General features: G+C 41.5%; 14 protein-coding genes across 14 annotated transcripts; 5 read left to right on the forward strand and 9 right to left on the reverse strand.

The window, feature by feature from the left end:
• Positions 1-220: 220 nt before the first annotated feature.
• FOA43_000057 (uncharacterized protein) lies at positions 221-1,201 on the reverse strand (the record flags this gene model as incomplete). Its single annotated transcript, XM_038920393.1, has 1 exon — positions 221-1,201. The coding sequence occupies one exon, from the start codon at positions 1,199-1,201 to the stop codon at positions 221-223; it is 981 nt and encodes a 326-aa protein (XP_038776321.1).
• Positions 1,202-1,333: 132 nt separating this feature from the next.
• On the reverse strand, positions 1,334-1,948 carry FOA43_000058 (uncharacterized protein; the record flags this gene model as incomplete). Its single annotated transcript, XM_038920394.1, has 1 exon — positions 1,334-1,948. The coding sequence occupies one exon, from the start codon at positions 1,946-1,948 to the stop codon at positions 1,334-1,336; it is 615 nt and encodes a 204-aa protein (XP_038776322.1).
• Positions 1,949-2,481: 533 nt separating this feature from the next.
• Positions 2,482-3,840, reverse strand: FOA43_000059 (uncharacterized protein; the record flags this gene model as incomplete). Its single annotated transcript, XM_038920395.1, has 1 exon — positions 2,482-3,840. One exon carries the CDS (start codon positions 3,838-3,840, stop codon positions 2,482-2,484), a length of 1,359 nt encoding a protein of 452 aa, XP_038776323.1.
• Positions 3,841-4,445: 605 nt separating this feature from the next.
• Positions 4,446-5,870, forward strand: FOA43_000060 (uncharacterized protein; the record flags this gene model as incomplete). The annotated part of the gene is made up of 1 exon (XM_038920396.1): positions 4,446-5,870. The coding sequence occupies one exon, from the start codon at positions 4,446-4,448 to the stop codon at positions 5,868-5,870; it is 1,425 nt and encodes a 474-aa protein (XP_038776324.1).
• A 599-nt stretch (positions 5,871-6,469) lies between these two features.
• Positions 6,470-7,555, forward strand: FOA43_000061 (uncharacterized protein; the record flags this gene model as incomplete). Its single annotated transcript, XM_038920397.1, has 1 exon — positions 6,470-7,555. The coding sequence occupies one exon, from the start codon at positions 6,470-6,472 to the stop codon at positions 7,553-7,555; it is 1,086 nt and encodes a 361-aa protein (XP_038776325.1).
• Positions 7,556-7,598: 43 nt separating this feature from the next.
• On the reverse strand, positions 7,599-8,885 carry FOA43_000062 (uncharacterized protein; the record flags this gene model as incomplete). The annotated part of the gene is made up of 1 exon (XM_038920398.1): positions 7,599-8,885. One exon carries the CDS (start codon positions 8,883-8,885, stop codon positions 7,599-7,601), a length of 1,287 nt encoding a protein of 428 aa, XP_038776326.1.
• Positions 8,886-9,106: 221 nt separating this feature from the next.
• FOA43_000063 (uncharacterized protein) lies at positions 9,107-9,427 on the forward strand (the record flags this gene model as incomplete). The annotated part of the gene is made up of 2 exons (XM_038920399.1): positions 9,107-9,110; positions 9,168-9,427. 2 exons carry the CDS (start codon positions 9,107-9,109, stop codon positions 9,425-9,427), a joined length of 264 nt encoding a protein of 87 aa, XP_038776327.1.
• A 38-nt stretch (positions 9,428-9,465) lies between these two features.
• FOA43_000064 (uncharacterized protein) lies at positions 9,466-10,281 on the reverse strand (the record flags this gene model as incomplete). Its single annotated transcript, XM_038920400.1, has 1 exon — positions 9,466-10,281. The coding sequence occupies one exon, from the start codon at positions 10,279-10,281 to the stop codon at positions 9,466-9,468; it is 816 nt and encodes a 271-aa protein (XP_038776328.1).
• A 382-nt stretch (positions 10,282-10,663) lies between these two features.
• On the forward strand, positions 10,664-11,224 carry RPL17B (60S ribosomal protein L17B; the record flags this gene model as incomplete). Its single annotated transcript, XM_038920401.1, has 1 exon — positions 10,664-11,224. The coding sequence occupies one exon, from the start codon at positions 10,664-10,666 to the stop codon at positions 11,222-11,224; it is 561 nt and encodes a 186-aa protein (XP_038776329.1).
• A 104-nt stretch (positions 11,225-11,328) lies between these two features.
• Positions 11,329-12,222, reverse strand: FOA43_000066 (uncharacterized protein; the record flags this gene model as incomplete). Its single annotated transcript, XM_038920402.1, has 1 exon — positions 11,329-12,222. One exon carries the CDS (start codon positions 12,220-12,222, stop codon positions 11,329-11,331), a length of 894 nt encoding a protein of 297 aa, XP_038776330.1.
• A 140-nt stretch (positions 12,223-12,362) lies between these two features.
• On the forward strand, positions 12,363-14,549 carry FOA43_000067 (uncharacterized protein; the record flags this gene model as incomplete). The annotated part of the gene is made up of 2 exons (XM_038920403.1): positions 12,363-13,128; positions 13,309-14,549. The coding sequence occupies 2 exons, from the start codon at positions 12,363-12,365 to the stop codon at positions 14,547-14,549; spliced, it is 2,007 nt and encodes a 668-aa protein (XP_038776331.1).
• Positions 14,550-14,565: 16 nt separating this feature from the next.
• FOA43_000068 (uncharacterized protein) lies at positions 14,566-15,153 on the reverse strand (the record flags this gene model as incomplete). The annotated part of the gene is made up of 1 exon (XM_038920404.1): positions 14,566-15,153. One exon carries the CDS (start codon positions 15,151-15,153, stop codon positions 14,566-14,568), a length of 588 nt encoding a protein of 195 aa, XP_038776332.1.
• A 248-nt stretch (positions 15,154-15,401) lies between these two features.
• Positions 15,402-15,884, reverse strand: TIM17 (translocase of the inner membrane; the record flags this gene model as incomplete). Its single annotated transcript, XM_038920405.1, has 1 exon — positions 15,402-15,884. The coding sequence occupies one exon, from the start codon at positions 15,882-15,884 to the stop codon at positions 15,402-15,404; it is 483 nt and encodes a 160-aa protein (XP_038776333.1).
• A 201-nt stretch (positions 15,885-16,085) lies between these two features.
• FOA43_000070 (uncharacterized protein) lies at positions 16,086-18,422 on the reverse strand (the record flags this gene model as incomplete). The annotated part of the gene is made up of 1 exon (XM_038920406.1): positions 16,086-18,422. The coding sequence occupies one exon, from the start codon at positions 18,420-18,422 to the stop codon at positions 16,086-16,088; it is 2,337 nt and encodes a 778-aa protein (XP_038776334.1).
• Between the last annotated feature and the right edge of the window lie 232 nt (positions 18,423-18,654).

Raw genomic sequence — 18,654 nt, forward strand, 5'->3', positions numbered from 1 at the left:
TGAAGAAATTTAATTAATTCACTTCTGGTTTTCAGATATGAAGTAGCCAATAAGAAAAAATAAATTACGTCATCCAGAACACAATCACCGTTTGGTCAGATAGCTCTTACAGTTGTATCCGGAAAGAGAAATATATTTGACAGAAGCTATAGAAAAGAAACGCCATCTAAAGAATATGTCGAATCCATGGATTACCCGCCAGCATATTATACATCTAACCTTAAACTCCGGGAAGGTTTGGATAGTTTATTTTCCAAAAAGAATCTTTAGAAAGATCCGCAACGGTTTCCTTATTGACGAAGGATGCACCTGAATCATCCAAATCCCAAAAGTATATATACTCGATCTGTGAACCTAAACTTACAATGTAGCTAAGTACTTTATGGTAATTCAAGCCTACCTGCTTGATACCATGAGAATCGTCACTCAAGCAGAATCTAGCACCCTTAGATAGCGCATATTGTACTATATCTCGTTTAGGGTACGGCGAGTTCCAGCCTTTTCTGATAGCGGCTGAATTAAGCTCAATAAGTGCACCTTGTTGGTTAATCAGCTCAATATTTCTGCCAATGGAGTACCAAACCTGTGGCCAATCTTTGGCAAGATTAATATCCTTTAGCGGCTTACCTGTAATCTCGCAGGTATCGTTATCTTCATCTTGAAAAAGTCTGATAAGGTCAAAATGTGAAACCACCTCGGGCTTCAACTTTGAAATAACTTCGTATTGGCAATTGAAGTATGCCAAAAAGAAATCGTGGAAAGATTTGTAGTGTGATTTGGCCCGAAGCCAGTTTTCTCGATCAAAATCGATCGGAATTCTATCGATGTAGTGCACAGACCCTAGCACAATATCCATATGATACTTAGCACGCAATTCCTGATACTTCTCAAGATGTGAACTGTCAATTCCTCCTTCACTTTCAAATCCCACCAAGATCTTCAACCTATTGGTCTTATCCGAGTTGACCTGTCTTTGAATCTTCTTCGCATGAGTAACATATCGATCGAATGTAGCAGAAAGTCCTTCTAAAGAGATCTCAGATTCTTCCGGATATAACAAGTCTCGGGAATATCGCGGACAATGCTCAGTGAGACAGAAAGTGCGAAAGTTCATCTCCTTCGCACGAGAAACCACCTCATCCAACGTGTTGACTGCGTGAGATACATACTGTCCCGAGTGAGAGTGATGTGAGAAGACCATAACAAGTGGGAAGTGTAAAGTAAACAAACTTAAGCCAGAAAGTCAAAAAAATACATGCACCCAAAGAAGTTTTTGTACTACAAAAATGAATTTTCAATTTTTCACTTATCTATATTTACAAGTTTACTTTACTTACCAGTATCCCCGTCTTTTTCTGGACCGATCTTTGAGTTCCTTTTTGTAACTCAATCCCCATAGATATCCGATCACGGTACCACCCAAGTGAGCAGCGAAATCGAAGGTGGACCATTTAAAGAGGCATCCCCCAACATTGTAGGCAGTAAATAGGGCCAATGCAGTAATGGCTCCTCCAGGGATAGGAAAGACAAAGAATGCGACGTGTGCCGCCGGAAATAATGCGGTAAATGCTGCAAATATGGCCGAAATGGCACCCGAGGCACCCAAGGAGCAGCCATAACTGCTAGTCAAAAAGCTGAAGATCATCGAAGCCAAAGATGAGACACAGCCTGAGATCAAGTAGACAGTAGTAAAGTTAGATACACCCATAACGCTGATCATGGAAATGGCAAAGCTGTAGAGACATCCCATATTAATTAACAAGTGGAAGAAATCCTGGTGGCTGAAAGTAGAGAAAACCACTGACCAATTAGTCTTCCGCGTGAGTGAGTTCCTATCCATGAGAAAGTACTGTTCAAGCAATCTGTACAACCTGGAGTTACTGTAGCGTAACTGCCAAAGACCAAAAACAGCACAGTTAATACCCAACAATCCATATAGAAGATGCATTGGGTGCTTTTTAAAGTAGCCTAATGGGGTATTGTCGAATAAATAAGGCACTATGAAATACGTGCCCGCAGAAAAAAGAAGAGTAAATATGGTTGGTTTGAGGATATTGTTAGTGGAGTTGTTGAAATGAGGCTGTCTTTCCGAACGACTAAAGTTCGAACGACCGGGCCCATATCCCAACTCAGAGTATGTGGCATATTTGCGTTTCTGAAACTTCAGATAGTTAGTGTAGATGTGTTTGAGCCTTGGTTTGGTATTGCTGATCAAGTTCCAGGTGTAACTGCGTGGCCTGGACGAAAAAAATGACGAAAACCCCGGAGCAGGCCGTCTCAATGAAACAGTTAAACCTTTGTTGGACAAACGTAAACCCAGACGCCAAAACATAACTAATGTATGCCGATAAAGACAAAGTGAAGCAGAGGCGAGATATACTCAAAATATTTTCGAGCCAACTCCTCAAGTCTTAATTTTTTCTGATTTAACTCAAGTAGAAAGTGTATGGATTGTATTAGATAAGATGATTATAAGATGATTCAAGCAACAATTTGCTGAACAGCAGGCTCCTGAGAATCCTCTGTCTCCTCGTCGTCCTGATGTCTTTCCCTTTCTTTCTGCTTCTCCTGCTGCAGGTGCTCTTTCAGCTCCTGCTTCTGCTGATGGAATGTTTGTATGGCCTGAGGAGGAAGCATTTTTTTTCCTTTTCTACTCGTAAGGTTTTTAATGAGAGATTGTAAGTCTTCGATTGTTCGAGACCAGTTCTCTAAATATTGGTTGGCTCTATGCCAATCCTTGGCATTCAAAGTCTTGCTTGGAGTGTTCAATCGGTCTATCTTGCTCAAATAAAACACCTGCTTGGCCTGCGACAATCTACCTGTGATTAATCCCTGTTGGATGCAGTTGATCAAAAACTCTTCAATGCTGTCCGATGGGACATCTAACTGCTGCGCAATCTGTTCATAACTAAATTCATTCTTCCCGGTTTCTTCTTCAAACTTCTCCAACACTTGGGGTGCAGCAAGATATTTCACTTTATATGTCAGTTTGGCTAAATCCAGTTTGTCGCCCAATTTGCTACCCTCTTTACTGTTCACAAACGTCAAGAATTCACTGAGATCTGCGTTCCTGATAATCTCAAACAAGTGAGCCAATGAACCATCTCCCAACTTGGCACCAATGTCAAGATTGCAAACGTTAAAGTATTTCTTAGACGACAACACCTTCACCAAGAACTCATCATAATCTTGTGGCTGTAGCTTGCTAGAGTCCGTCTCTGATTCAACCAATTTCTTGTAGAAAGTTAACGCAGCCATCTGATCCTGGGCATAAATCTGCGCAAATATTTGGTTAGCGAGGGCCCTCCATTCATCATCAGTCACACCTTCAATATCAGACAGCCACACAGAGAAGTTCTGCGCTATAGGCAAAAGCATGCTCTGAAGATCATTGGCTGACACCAATGTTATAATATCCTTGAGAATATCAGCCCTAAGATGGTTCGATTCTTTGAGGAAGTTGAAAATGTTCGAAAGCAAAGAAATCACTGTCGTCGGTTTGATTTCTGCAGATTTTGACAACGATTCTGAAGAAAAGTTGGTCAACACCTGTTTAAAAACCCCGCTAATATCAATATTCAATTCAGATGTCAACGCATCCAAAATGTGTATATACAAATTAGCTGTTGGTTCAAGAGACTTGTCAGAAAAATTGACCAATAAGAACTTGGAAGAGCCCACTATTTGGTTCAAAAGTTCTTGCTTATCATCATTCTTCAATAGCTCTTCATAACTCTTTTGGTATTTATTGTCAACTTCTTTCAATTCAAAATCCAAAATGGCACCATACTCTGCCACAGACTCGTTTATATATCTGTTTAGGACAATACTGAAAGCCATGATTTTTGTCCAGTCTGCTTCTTGCTCTTGTGGTCAGTGAGTGAGTGTCTTTTGTTTGCAAGAAAAGAAAAATTTTCAGCTCTTCCATCAGGTTTCAAAAATAAAAATATTTTTGGTTCTTCATTTTCCAAAGGATTATGTAATCGAAGACTTATAAAATTAGCTTATTCTTGTCTATATCATCTATTCTACCGCTTTCCAATGGGCGAATTATTACCATCAGCATCATATACGTCGCCTGATGTTAGTAGGAAGTTTACTGTATCAGAATCGGATCCGAAGTCGGTTGAAGGTAAGACAACAGGGCCTTCAGATTATTTATTGAAGGTGACCGAGGGTAATTATGTGGATAAGGATATGCCTAACCAATTTAGAGATACAGATATAGGGCGGTTGAGAGCCTATGTGACTGACCTACAGGATCAGGTGAATGAGTTCTTGACAAGAAGAATGAAAGCAGCAAAGAAGGAAAAGAGGAGCAAGTAGGGTTTGTGGTATAATGGATGATATGTCTTTTAATGTACATAAATTAGTTAAATGATTAGTAATTTATGAGCGTATATCTCATACCTTCTATCCACTTCTTCTACTCTTCGTTATGTGTTATGTCTCTTTTATCTCATGGATTGGCTAGATTGGCCACATCAAACACTACAGCATTAGTTTCAGGTCCTGAATCTGCCAAGTTTTTGAACGGACTACTTACATTAAAACTCCTTCCTTCAGTATCAAAGCACAATCAAACGACGATCTCAGGTCTGGATCTCGAAGCCATTGAGCAATCGAAAAGGATCCAGATCTTTCCTGACCAAATTCAGCATTCAAATTGGGGTCTTCTTCACGAGGATGAGTATTCAGAAGGTAATGAGGATCGATTAGGTATCAGACGAGATGGGAGATACGGTATGATGTTGAGTTCGAAAGGTCGAGTGATCTCTGACCTTTTCCTATACCCGTCACCGTTTTTGCCAGCAGAAGAAAGTAGTAGAATCTCATCTTATCTTTTGGAATTCAATACTGATTCGGCTCGTTTCAACAAAAGTCTGATGATTCTGAAGATGCATAAACTCAGAGCCCAAATCAATATTGAGAGGGTTTCAGGAATACAGTCATGGATATATTTCAACAAGCAGAATAAGTTTCAAGACTATCTAATCGATCTCAAGGATAAATACTTTAATAACAGGATATCGTCATCTCCGGAGTTTGCTTTGCAATTGGCAAGTCAGTTGATCCATGACGACGTTCTATTTAAAGCAGATCATTACGATGAGATTAGAGAGAATCTTAAGGGCTTTGCCATTGACGATCGATGTCCTAATTTTGGACTTCGATTCATCTTTGGCAACAAATTATCTACCTTGTCGTTAAAGTCGCTATTCAGTGATAAGTTTATGTCCCAGTTCGAACCATCTGCATCAATATCTGTGCTTCCTAGAAGTAGTAAGGTTATTGATCTACAACGAATCACTGAAGGTATAGTACAGGCTTCGGATTATGCTTCAAATTCTAGAGAATCACTTCCTTTTGAGAACAATATCGACTATATGAATGGAATTAACTTTGAGAAGGGATGCTATACTGGCCAAGAACTCACTATAAGGACATACTCTAGTGGAGTCATAAGAAAAAGGGTAATGCCAGTACAATTCTATATTTTGGGACAGGAGAAATTGCAGGATACTGTTCAATATATACCTGATGATGCCGTCAATTCTCTATTGTCTGGGGTGAATGATCTAGAGATTCAAAGGAATAATACAAGTACTATTACATCTGATGCTTCTACTGACTTCGCGAACCCTTTTGGAGTTCATGCCAAAGCCCCTACTCTTGCTATTGGCAATATTATACGAGTTGAGTCAAATATAGGACTTGCTAGTGTCAAAGTAAGTGAAATCGACATGAACCATGGTAACGATAAGAATAATCGATTTACTGTCTCCTCCAAGTCCAGGCCGCAAATAAACGGACGAGTTGGATGCAAAGTTTACCTACCAGAATGGTGGCCCGAGGAAAATGACGAATGAATAAATTAATCTATATAGTAAAAACACAGATAGATGGCCTCTCACTACAAGTCTTCAGGTAACTGAATACCACGGGCCTTAGCTATCTCTATAAGTCTCTCGTTGTCTGCACGGAGTCGCTGAATATAATTGGATGTTTTGCTTATAACGACAAGTTCTGATCTTTTCTCGCTGGCATTCAAATTCGGTACTATCTCCACTAATCGGTCAAAAGTTGATCTAATCTGTTCTCTTCTTCTATGCTCAGACTGTATATGGTGAAGTTTTTTTTCTTCCTCGGAGAGTTGTTTCGAAGGATCTGTTTTTCTGCGACGCTTCTTTACGCCAACACTTTCAGACGAAATTCTCGATGTGTCTTCTGTTTCTATACTTGCATCCGCCATGTTACAGCTAAGATCTGTTTGTCCTTATAGTACTCACTTTGACCTTTGACTTTGTCGAATCGTTATTTTTTCCCCCCGCGCGAACGCAATTTAAACGGTTCACGCGGTTCGCGCGATCTTAACGAACACAGAATCTCATATGAAAAGGACTTTCCGCATTTTCAGTCTCATTCATCTCTATTCCTTCTTCAATATCTGTACACCGTTCTTGAAAATATGAAAAAATTGTCAATTGGCTCGTTTAAGGTATGGCCGCTCACCATCATCTACATCTGGTTGATCATCTTGTTCTCTTCCTTAACGGCCTATGTGCGTTTTCAGTCGTATAATGAATTGAAATCTCAAAGTAACAGTGTGGATTCGAATTCAGTTGTCGTGGTCCCCTCCCTTCAATTGGTTCCCAGCAAGTTTTTTCTTTATCCATGGACCTTATTGACTGCCACGCTTGTTCAGACTTCCATCTTCAGGCTCATCGTTTCGCTAGTGATTACTTTCTTCGGTATCGAGTATCTCCAATCCAATTGGACTGCTGCTAATATCGGCTACTCATCGAATAAGCGCATTTTCGATGAGACAGTTCATTATTTGTTTGTTGTCCCCTTGGTCACTAATATTCTTTTCGTGTTGCTAAAGAGCTCTTTGGCCGTGCTCGGACTTACTTCCTCGGTCTCGCTATTTCATCCTATCAATTACGGTATATATTCAGTGGTGATGAGTTTTGTCGTAGTCATCAAGCAGCTTTCTCCAGAATACAATGTCAAACTTTTCAAGGTGATCAAATTCAGACTCAAGCGACTTCCCTTCATCATCCTTTCTGTTGCATTGTTCGTTTCTATCTTTATCACAAGTTCGCTTGATCCTTTCTTCACTCCATTGTTTATCAACTTTTATGTTAGTTGGTGTTACCTTCGTTACTATCAAATCAGTTACGTTGGAGATATATTGCCTACTACCGCGGGATCAACGACTGCCACTACTTCTTCTTCCACAGTGAGAGGTGATGCTTCTGATACATTTGCGTTCATTCAGTTTTTCCCTGATAATTGGCAGAGATACCTCAAGCCGATGTCAAGGTTCTTCTATCACTCCTCGGTGTTTTTAGGTTTGTTCCGTCCGTTCAACGATGATGATATCGAATCAAGTAACTTGAGAACCATTCAAAGGCTCAATAAAAGCAATGCTGTTGACGGTGCTAACTCTAATGACGACTCTGACAGAAGAAAGCGTGTCGCTCTTAAAGTATTGGAGCAAAGGGTGGCTGACAAGGGAAACCAGGATACTACACATTCCACGCATGACTAGGATAATATAGTTAGAATACATATATTTACTTCATAAGATCAATTTACTTATCCTTTAAGTAAGCCTCCGCAAGATTGTTGCAGGTGTTTCCAAGTTCGCACGACCTGAAATTCACCACAAGATCTCCCTTCTGGTAGCTATGCATGCTGTCTTTCTTGGCCTTCTCATCCGTGTGGATAGAATTCAACATTCTGGGGGGAACCAACGCTGTTCTGCTGAGGAGATAAGGATGCCATTGTAGTATATGCGTAAGGGCTTTCACTTCATTATCGGCAAAATTTGAGTAACCTCTGTAGAGATTGTCTCCCCAGTATTCCAAGAATGATTTCCCATACATATCATTCTTTACTATGATGGAATCGGTGTTCAGAGCGTAGGAATCCTGTGTAAAAATAAAGCTGACATCAGAAGGCGCCGTGTTTCTGTAGGTTTTGATGGCAGACTCTGGAAGAATAACAGGTTGGTCTCGTAGCATGGCCTTTCCAAGTGAGTCGGCATTTAGCAAGTATGACTCTAATGTCAAGTCGTCCCTCATGATCAAACTCCTCTCGTCCAAGAACCAGAAGTACTTAGCTTGAGGGAATGCACTCATGGCCTCCCGAATTAAAAGCGGTCTCCACCAGTTGGTGTCCAAGTTGTGGGATTCCTGAAGCCTTGGTGTGAACTCTTGAATCCACCTAACATACAATCCGTAGTCATGCTTAGATGCATAGTTCACCCTGTTGGGAAGAACCTTTAACGCATACTCATCTTCATACTTTTGAAAATCTAACCCCATCACCAGCACAATCTGCGGAGACTTGCTACCCTTATAAACGGTTCTTCCCATCCGTTTGAACGCAACGACAGCCTTCTGTACAATGTCCTTCGATGAGGAAGAGGCGATAGCCTCACCTTCAACATTAACTTCTTCAAAATAGTCCGGTGTATAAAAGTATCGCTTCTCCTCCGAAGAATCCTTTGTGTGAACCTCAACTCTGAAGAGATTATCTAGGCCCAAATGCCGTAGCATTGAGGCATCTTGAACGTCTGGAACTATTTCAAGAGTCTTGACAGGAATTGTATCATGACCTTGGAAGCCGTAGGTGGTTTGAAGTTTATCCAGATACGCAGGAGTCATTAAATGATAAAATGATTTGATAGAGGAAGGTAATGATCCTTTACCAAGTGGTCCCAAAAATGCATTACCGAAAAGTACCCAATTGGTTAAAGAAATGAGAAGAATAAAGATGATGATTGACTTGGGACCCTTATTGGCTCGAATGAAACGTCTTACCGCATGCGATGACAGCACCGATTTCTTGTTCCTCGGGGGTAGTCGAAGAGCCATGACAGAGATAGATGAGATAACAAATAGAGGCTAAAAATGGATCAAATTTACAAAGACCGAGATAAACGCGAATTGGACAAAGATTCGCGCATGAATTACAAATTTCAAAAAAAAGACAAAATTTAAAGCTGAAATTTCATATTTCATTTAGGAGAGAGCCACTCATTGTTCAGTTCTCATTTTCAGTTATGTCGCAGAATGTCCAGCAATTGTTGCTGCAAATGAGTACTCAGCTCAAGAACCATCAGGATGATCTTGAAAATGCCAACATTGTCTTTTCAGACCTCGATAGTAGGAATCAGATGATCGACCTTTCCCTCCAAGAGATCGCCGGCTCTGGCAATGAGAATATCTGGGAAAGCTGCGGGAAAGCATTTCTTAGAGTGAATCGAAACCAGTACCAAAACAAATTGAAGGACGAGAAAGATGGAAACGTCGAGGTGATGTCCGATTTGGATAAGAAAAAGAGATACTTAGAGACATCAATCAACACTACAGTGGACAACATGAACAGAATCCTTGACAGACTCGAGAAAAAATAACCAGCTATTTCTTTCTTTCTTTCTTTCTTTTATTATATCTACACAGCACTATAACCGCCTCTATCGCCTCCTCCGGTGACTTTAGACACCACTTGTTTGAGGAATTCGGGAACTTTACCAGCAGTTTCTACGGTAGCGTCTCCCAATTCGTTGAGGAATTCACCAGAGTTACCCACACGACTCGTGTTGACCCAGGCTTGTCCTATTATGTATCCAGCCAGCGCGAGGACAAGCAAGATGAAGAACCACGTGAAAAGTCCCCACGAACGATCCTTACCATGCCTATGATCATCCTTATGATGCTTTCCGTGTGGTTTCTCGGCAGAGGCATCTTTACAGAATGCATTGTTTTCCCAGTTAATTTTCAATGTAGTGTAATCGAATACCACATCCAAAGAGTCTTCCTTTTTATCTGGAGAGCATTTTAGATTAAGCACAGCTTCAAGTGTCTTATCTCCCCAGTTGGCACCACTTAACTTCACGGTGAGTTCATCGTGTTCGTCATCATCATCGAATTGAGGGACTAACTTGCTAGAAAATGCAAAGATTTCCGTGGTTACCTCTTTGTCGTCCCCTTCAGGAAGCTTCACTGTAGTTAAGCCACATATCTGGGAGCCCGACGGACATCCCTTGACGTCCTCGATATCCTTAGGAAGGTCCTTTTGTTCCGGATCCACCATATTTATGTACCATTTTTGAGTAGTTGTAGAAGGCGGTGTCGATTTGGTCTTTTCAATATTGTGAACACCTGCAATATTCTTAATAGCAGTGTACTCTTTGAACGCCTTGTTAGAAAGGTCTATAGAGAACACTGTTGATACTAACAAGCTGAGTACAATAAGAGAGCCGTGCATTGTCACGCTGAGGAACTTTGAAGTAAAATAAAATGAAACAACTTAATATAAAGTGCCGCCCGTCAGATGATTATAAATTAATAATCTCTTCCTTTATCTAATCTATAGGTGGCTTTCAGCAATAATCGGAATTGGGATCACATGTCAAAATATCAGCTGTAGGTTAAACACCTCACACCTTTTTCTGAGAGTTAAGTGACTGTGAAAGTTTTTTTGCCCGCTGGAGCTGAATGTTTCCCAGGGGAGGGGGGGGTTTCCACCCGCGCAAAAATTTCTTCAACCTAACAAAACACAGAGGCTGAAAAATTTGAGTCTTTTTTGTTAAAGAGTTTGGATTTGACCAGTCTTTTTCCTCAAGCTTTAGACTTTATATATCGACAAAATGGCTAGATACGCAGCTGTTCCAGCAAACCCAGCTAAGTCTGCTTCCGCTAGAGGCTCATACTTGAGAGTTTCTTTCAAGAATACCAGAGAGACCGCACAGGCTATCAACGGATGGAAATTGGAGAAGGCCAAGAGCTACTTGGATGCCGTTCTCGATCATAAGAGAGCCATTCCTTTTAGAAGATACGAGCACTCTATTGGTAGAACCGCACAAGGTAATGAATTTGGTATCACCAAGGCCAGATGGCCTGCAAAGTCCGTCAAGTTCATCCAGAACTTATTGATCAACGCTGAGTCTAACGCCGAGGCCAAAGGTTTGGACACTTCTAAATTGATCATTTCTCACATTCAGGTTAACAAGGCCCCAAAGATGAGAAGAAGAACATTCAGAGCTCACGGTAGTATTAACGCTTACCAATCTTCCCCATCCCATATTGAGATTATCTTGACTGAGGAGGAGGAGACTATTGCCAAGGCCAAGGAGGATAAGGTTGCTTCAAAATTGAACTCCAGACAAAAGGGTAGATTTGCTCAGCAGAAGAGATTGACTGCTGCTTGAGTTGGTGTTAATTGTGTTTAGGTATATAATTCGAATAATTTCGAGCATCCTAATATACTGTATCTAAGAAGACTGTTTCCATTTAACTTTAACTATAACTATAACTATAAATACCCGATAATTTCCTTGAGATCCTTTTCGTTTATCTCCATGTGTTGTCCGTCCACCTCTTTGAAGTCGATCCTTCCCTCCCCATATAACTTTCTGATCCCTATCAAGTCGTATTCGAAGTTTTCTGTCTGTGTGAACGGAATTGAATCGCCTGTAACTGTGTCTATATCATAAAACCACGCACTTTCCTTGGGCACTAGTGTTTTATCCCTATCAAATTTCACCAACACTAGTTTGTTCAATCTCTGCAAATTCTCGGAATACGTTCTGTTCACCACTAACTCGTTGTTCACGTATTTAAGAAAGGCCGATTTCTCCATATATTCGTCATAATTGTATACATCTCTGAAATATTGCGCCTGGATAATCGAGTCCTGTATCTTATCATCATAGATATGTTTCTTAAGGAAAGCATTACGCTGCTTGCAGAGCCAGCTATCACATTCTGGAAGGTCCACCACTCCATTATGAGGAGATCCATATGTAATGAGATTATTAATGGGTAATCCGCATAACTCCATGGCCGATCGAAGAAATAGGCCTCCCTGCGAGAACCCTATCGCATTGAATCCTTCATTCAACGCACTTTCTTGATGAAGTTGCTCACATACTTGAAGAATCTGTGTCATGGCATCTCCCACTATTGATGCTTCTTGATCTCCTCTGCCGTCCTCCTTCAAAGCTATGGAGTAGACATCAAGTCCTGGAATATAACTATTGAGCGTTTCGTTCACCCAGTGCATCGATTCAGAGTTGTACGAGTCGCCCATTCCATGCCAAACCACCACAGGAAGATGCGTCTCGGCTAGATTCGTAGATTGGTCATACTTTGCTCCTTTGAACAACTGTAAAGCGAGATTCACAGGAACTAAACTAAGTACGTGCATTGGTACACGGACAAGTAAAGAGGCAGGCAACTTGAAGGCAGCCTATTTTATTTCTTCACCGCCTTAAATCTAATATTCTAATTTTTCACTAATTCTCATCTTTTACTGCTTTCTCTACCTGTGTCATCTATTCATTTGACATGCTGGATTCAAATATCCAGGCGAGTGCTCAGAAGGCTGTTGTTTCCTTGAAGAAACATCTTGAAACTCAAAATTTGCAGCATGAACCCATATATTTGATCATAGATACAGAGCTTCCTACGTGCAAGCGCAAGGAATTCACTCCTAGGATAATTCCCTTGACCAACCGAATCGGTAAAGTCTCCAATAGTAAGATTTTTCTAATCACCAAAGATCCTGTTTCACTCTATAGAGAACCGCTAGTGGGAAAAGACTCTGCAACCGACAATGTCTTCACCACCATAATCGCTTTTAGAAAGTTCAAATCCATATCTCATAGTCGCAAATCCACAGCCAGAGTATATCATGACAACGACTTCATTCTCATAGATCATAGACTACACAAGTTTCTTCCAGATCTTCTTCACGGTACCATTTTTCAAAAAAGTAGTAAGAAGTATCCAATTATGATCCAGATGGCCCGACCCTCTGCTGATGCCAAGTTGACCCAGTCAAAGAAATCCACCAAAATGAAAGACGAACGTGTCGATCCTGATTATTTGTTAAGACAGGTAAAGATGATCTGCCGAAGTACTACATTTGTACCTAGTACCGGTAAATGTCTCTCCATCGTAGTGGGGTTCTCCGATATGAGCAGTGAAAAATTGGTCCAAAACATCAATTCCATCCTCGAATATCTAACCAACGCCAAATTCCAACCTGTCGGTGGTGTTATTTCCGGTGGCATGGCTGGAATTCTAGATTTGCATCTTAAAACCGCTACAAGTGTAACTGTTCCAATCCTTGAAAATCAGACTCCTGGCCTTGAAGCGCGATGAGATTTCTCGGCCCTGGAGTTGTTCTCTATTTTTAGTCTGATCATTGTAACTCTGTTTCTGTTCTAGTGTATATCTTTACCTCATCTAATGCTCAATTTTGGTTTCACGTTGTCTATATTATTCATAGCATGGTTATTTTATGTGATTAAACAAGATTTTTCATTCGTTCATCTTCCCTCGCTCAATTCATCCAGATTGAAAGAACTCTATTCACAATCACTCGAAGCTTCGCACTATCTGGACAATAATACAAATCTAATTTTACAAGAGGCCCGACTCAAACCGGCCACAAATTCGTATGTTAAACCGAGGTTCCCTCTGCATAGTAAGCAAATCTCACATATTCATCTTGAAAATGCAACGCTTCTTATGCTCTGTCGTAATTGGGAGCTCCCGGAGGTGTTAAAGTCGATGCGCTCTATGGAGGATAAGTTTAACAGAGATTATCATTACCCGTGGGTATTCCTCAACGATGTTAACTTTACAGGTGATTTTATTTCGCAAACAACCAACATGGCTACTGGCCCCACCTCTTATGGATTGATTCCCGAAAACGATTGGAATACGCCTGATTCTATTAATAAGACCAGATATGCAGAGTGTCTCAAAGACTATATTAAAAACGATGTCATCTACGGTGGCTCTAGATCCTATAGAAACATGTGCCGTTTCAATTCGGGATTCTTCTTTCGTCAAGACTTGTTACTGTCCTATGATTACTACTTCCGTGTGGAACCAGGTATCGAGTATTTCTGCGATTTCCAGATGGATCCGTTCCGATTGATGAAAGATAATGGTAAAAAGTACGGATTCGTCATCTCATTACTAGAATACCCAGATACCATTCCCACACTCTGGGATACAGTGGAAGACTTTTTGCATGAGCATCCAGAGTATCAAAATACTGATTCGGCAGTAGACTTCATCACCACCAAGGAACCCATAGGCCCCAAGACAGTGGTGTCGACCACTGACTCTCCTTATAATATGTGCCATTTCTGGTCGAATTTCGAGATCGGAGACCTCAATTTCTTCAGAAGTAAAGAGTACTTGGATTACTTCAACTATTTGAGTCAAAATGGAGGCTTCTACTACGAAAGGTGGGGGGATGCGCCGGTTCATTCCATTGCCGCATCGTTACTGCTCAATAAAGACGAAATCATGCATTTCGAAGATATAGGTTATACACATACACCGTTCTTTACGTTCCCGGACTCTCTTTCGATGAGATCGGGTAAACGGTGCCTTGTCCCCGAAGGTGAAAAGAACATTGACATCCTTGCGCACAGTTGTCTACCCAGATGGTGGAGATACGGAAGCGGTAAGCGGTTCATGAGGGAATATTTCTATGAGGAGGAATATATATAATAGTTTTTGTAATTTCTCAAGGGAAATTTGTCTCTAATCTGTTCAATTCATCCAAGATTCGTTGAAGATCGATTTCATCCTTCTTCTCATTCAAACTTGGGATAAGCGTCACTGCTTCGTCGATGTCCTCACTGGCAAGAGAACCGAGTTGGGCCACTTCGAACGGATGTAGACCCGAATTCTCCTCGCTTTTAAGTAAAGTTTCGGCCGCAGTACAAGTTTCTGCGTCCTTAAATCTCGAAAACATTGATAAATACTCCAAAGTCTTCCGTAGCACCTCGTTGGCTCCTGGAGCTGTGGCCAATCTAGCCAAAGTCTCGTCATCTGGCTCTCCATCGGCCATCAATTTATCCTTATCCATTGTTTCATTCGTCCCGTTAAACCCTTGAATCATTTCCATTCTTTCTTTCAAGGCTGCTCTAACTAAAATTCTTGCCTCTGAGAGATTCAACGCTATAAGTTTAGTGTGATTACCGTGGTTGTCCAACTGATCAAGTTGGAATTCCGGCCCAAGTTTAAGTTCTGAAGCATTCACTTCGTCTTCCGGCTGACTTGACCGTCCTCCTCTTCTTCTTTTCACGCCTGCCGATGTAGAAATATTCATGTTTTGTAGAGAAAGTAATATAAGAAGACAAAGGCTGTTTTCTATCAACTATTATTTTCGACGCATGTTTTTTTTATATATTTTTCACTGCGTGGTGGGTACTTTTCAGGGGGGTTGGTTACTTAAAAGCACATATATTATGTATATATAAACACCAGTTGTGTATGCTATGTACAAGAACTAGAGTCATAAAACTGCCAATAGAAAAGGTTGCAAAGTTGCAAAGATCGTAAATTCGCCGAGTTTGCTTACGCTGCCAACGGTGAGCCTGGTCCATCGGGCACAGGCATAGCCACAGGCTTGTTGGCCCATGCCATGTATCTGGAAAACATCATACCAACACCTTCGAACACTCCCAAAACACAGGCGCAAGTGACAGCCGAATTGAAGATATGTCTTCTGCCACCTCTAATAGCCAAAGAACCACCCACCATGAATCCGGCTAATATGGCATTCCACGCATCTTCTCTCTTTCTGACACCTTTGATGGCACAATCGTAGAACGAAAATAATCCACCCCAAACACCAAAGTTTCCTCCCACCACAGGAGCACGCGCTTTAATGGCATTTATGGCACCCGATCCTCTTTCTCCGTAAGGCGAGTTTCTGAATCCCTTGATACCGTGCCACACACATCCACCAATGGCTCCCATGGCAAAGGCACCTCCGAAATCGTTCAAGATAACGATTGGGCATGGATCTCTTGAGTGATCTGCTTCTGGCGTTGACATATTGTTTATTGCTTTAATACAACCTTATTACTGTTAGCAGTTAACCAACCGCTATGTTACTCACTTTGTTGGTCGTCGGGAAAATTTTTTAACACTTTTGGTGCTTCAGATTTTCCATTTTTTTTATGTGGTCAGAAAAAATTGATTATAAGGGAAGAAGAGGAGTTGAGTGAGATCAAGGACAGTTTTATATAGATAATTTTAAATCTTCCTTGATGGAGGATTCCAATCTCCAGTAAACTTCTGGTTCGTAACAAAGGGATGGGCAAAAGCCTCTTGAGGTGTCCATCTCTCCAACGGGTTCAAGTTCAATAATCCCTTAATGAAGTGTAGCAGACATTTTCTATTTTCCATTTCCAGGTCAATCATCGGCTTTGTCATATTTTTCCTTGGAAGCCGGCAATGCATTATAATATCATCCAAGTATCTGTCTTTAAAGTATTCTTCTCCGGGTTTCTGTTTAGTATGGGATTCTCGTGAATACTGCTCCACGCTCTTGAGAGCATAGTATTTCTTGCCTGTCTGAGGATCCACCCTTTTATTAATTAGATTGATGGAGTTCTTTCCCATTTCAATCATCCATGTAGGTGGCATTCCCAACATTCTGACTATTATTTCTAGCTGATTGAATTCGGACGTTCCTGGGAATAGAGGGAGTCCAAGAAATAACTCAGTTATGATACATCCTAACGACCACATGTCAACTGCCGATCCGTACGAAAGGCCTAGAATTACCTCTGGAGAACGATAGAATCGCGATTGAATGTAAGTGTAAGCAACCTGTTTCTCGTGGCATGCAGATCCAAAATCAATCACCTTGATTTCAGGACGGTCCAACGATACCAAGAGAATATTTTCAGGTTTCAGGTCACAGTGAATCAACTCAGCATCTTTCAACACGCAGAGCGCATCTAACAATTGAACCGTAAACTTTTTGATAAGCTTTATTGCCAATCCGTGAAATTGATTCTGACCTATGAGTTCGTAAAGATTGGATGAGAGTAGCTCAAACACTAAGCAAAAATGGTTCTTGTGCATGAACTTATCCTTCATTCGCAGAAGGTGATGTTCATCCCCGGGATCCACTTTTCTGTTCAAATACTCCAAGATCCCGGCCTCCGTGAGTGACTGGTTCAAATACACAGGTCTTGATTTCACCACTTTCACGGCGACTATTTCCTGTGTATCCAAATTTTGGCACTTCACCACCTGTCCAAAGGTACCTCGGCCTATGATGTCCACCACCATATACTTCCGATTCTCTTGCACTCCTAAGACGTCGTTAACATACAATATATAATCGCTCTGTTCGTTGTCATATCCATTGTTTGTTACTGCGTTACTGGGCTTTGTAAGCACTCTTCTCGGATTCTTGGAAGTCTTGTAGTCAAATTCGGGAACGCACATTGAATACGTCACAGTAAGAGACGATGTCAACGCGTTTAGTGGAGAAAGAAATGTATTAGATGAAGCTGCCCTCCTGTATTTTGGTTTGGCATTGATATGAGGACTGAGATCTTCTCTGGAGGTGAGTTTTCTAAACTTGGGTGCGGGAAGAACTCGTTTAGGAACAATAGGCGCCAACGGTTTAAGCGACAATGTCTTGACTGATGGTTGAACTTGATAGTAGCCCTGTGGATAACCATGCTGAAATCTTGTTACAGGTGACGAAGATGTGCTGGAAGTGCCTTCATCTCTCTCATGATTAGGAACAAGGTATCCTGCAGCAACGGATTGCCTTCTGGGTGGAGCATGAGCTTGCGCTGTAAGAGTTGAAGGTGGAGGAGGGTCAATACGAGACGGAGGAACGATTTCTTGTTGATAAGCAACTTGTAGAGGCTGTAATGGCTGTAGTGGTTGCAATGATGGAGTTTTCTGCCGCTTCAGTCCCGATGTAAGTTCCATGTCCTCAAAAGTTGTCGAAAGAGTTGACGTGAACGACTTTCTGGGCGTGCGACGAACATTCGAGAGATTAGGTTGATACTCATTAGTGGTTGTTCGGGAATTGGAAGTGAATGAAGAAACCCAAGGGTCACGAAATACACTGGAAGAAGAAGATATCTGCTGTTGAGATGGATCGCTGTAGCTATTTCTTAGCAGAGGTATCAGATAGTCAGAAGAAAGGCCTGGACCCATCTGACCAGCCTGTATAGATGCAGGCACTATTCGCTGTTGATTGTGGGAAAAGGAAGAAAGTGTTCTATTGGACAAGCCTACGCGAGACGCTGAGGATGGCGACGAAGAAGAAGCCGAAGCACCTCCCGTCAAGGCGTCAGATTGGGCTTCAAATGAAAAGCCCGAAAACTGTCCTTGTTGCATATTGTAAGCTGGGGTCCGTTGGTAGTAAACATTGGAAGAGTAGGCATAGTCAGGGTACTCCGAGTAGCCATTACTGACTGACCTTTGTTGCTGAGCTTGTGATTGTAGTTGTGCCTGTGATTGTGATTCTGATCGTACTTGTTCGGGCTGAGGTGGCAACCGAGAAGGCTGTTGCTGATCAACGGAATATCCATGTGTGTACAACATGTGGGATTCCATGGTGTTGAGATCAAGAAGCCGGGAAAGTTAGCGGGCTTATGACTGAAAGAAGAGTATATGTACGGCTCAACAGGACGAGTATTTATTTTTTTTTCATCCGTATGAGGGGACGCCGTCCACCGGGTGTCGCCGCGAGCCACCGAGATCCACCGGGAAGCGAACAGCAACCGAACAATAACCGAGTGGGTCAATTGCCCGGTGATGTCCCGCTCACACAAGTAAACGCGTTGAG

This window comes from Brettanomyces nanus, chromosome 1, assembly GCF_011074865.1.
Source record: "Brettanomyces nanus chromosome 1, complete sequence".
Taxonomy (NCBI): domain Eukaryota; kingdom Fungi; phylum Ascomycota; class Pichiomycetes; order Pichiales; family Pichiaceae; genus Brettanomyces; species Brettanomyces nanus.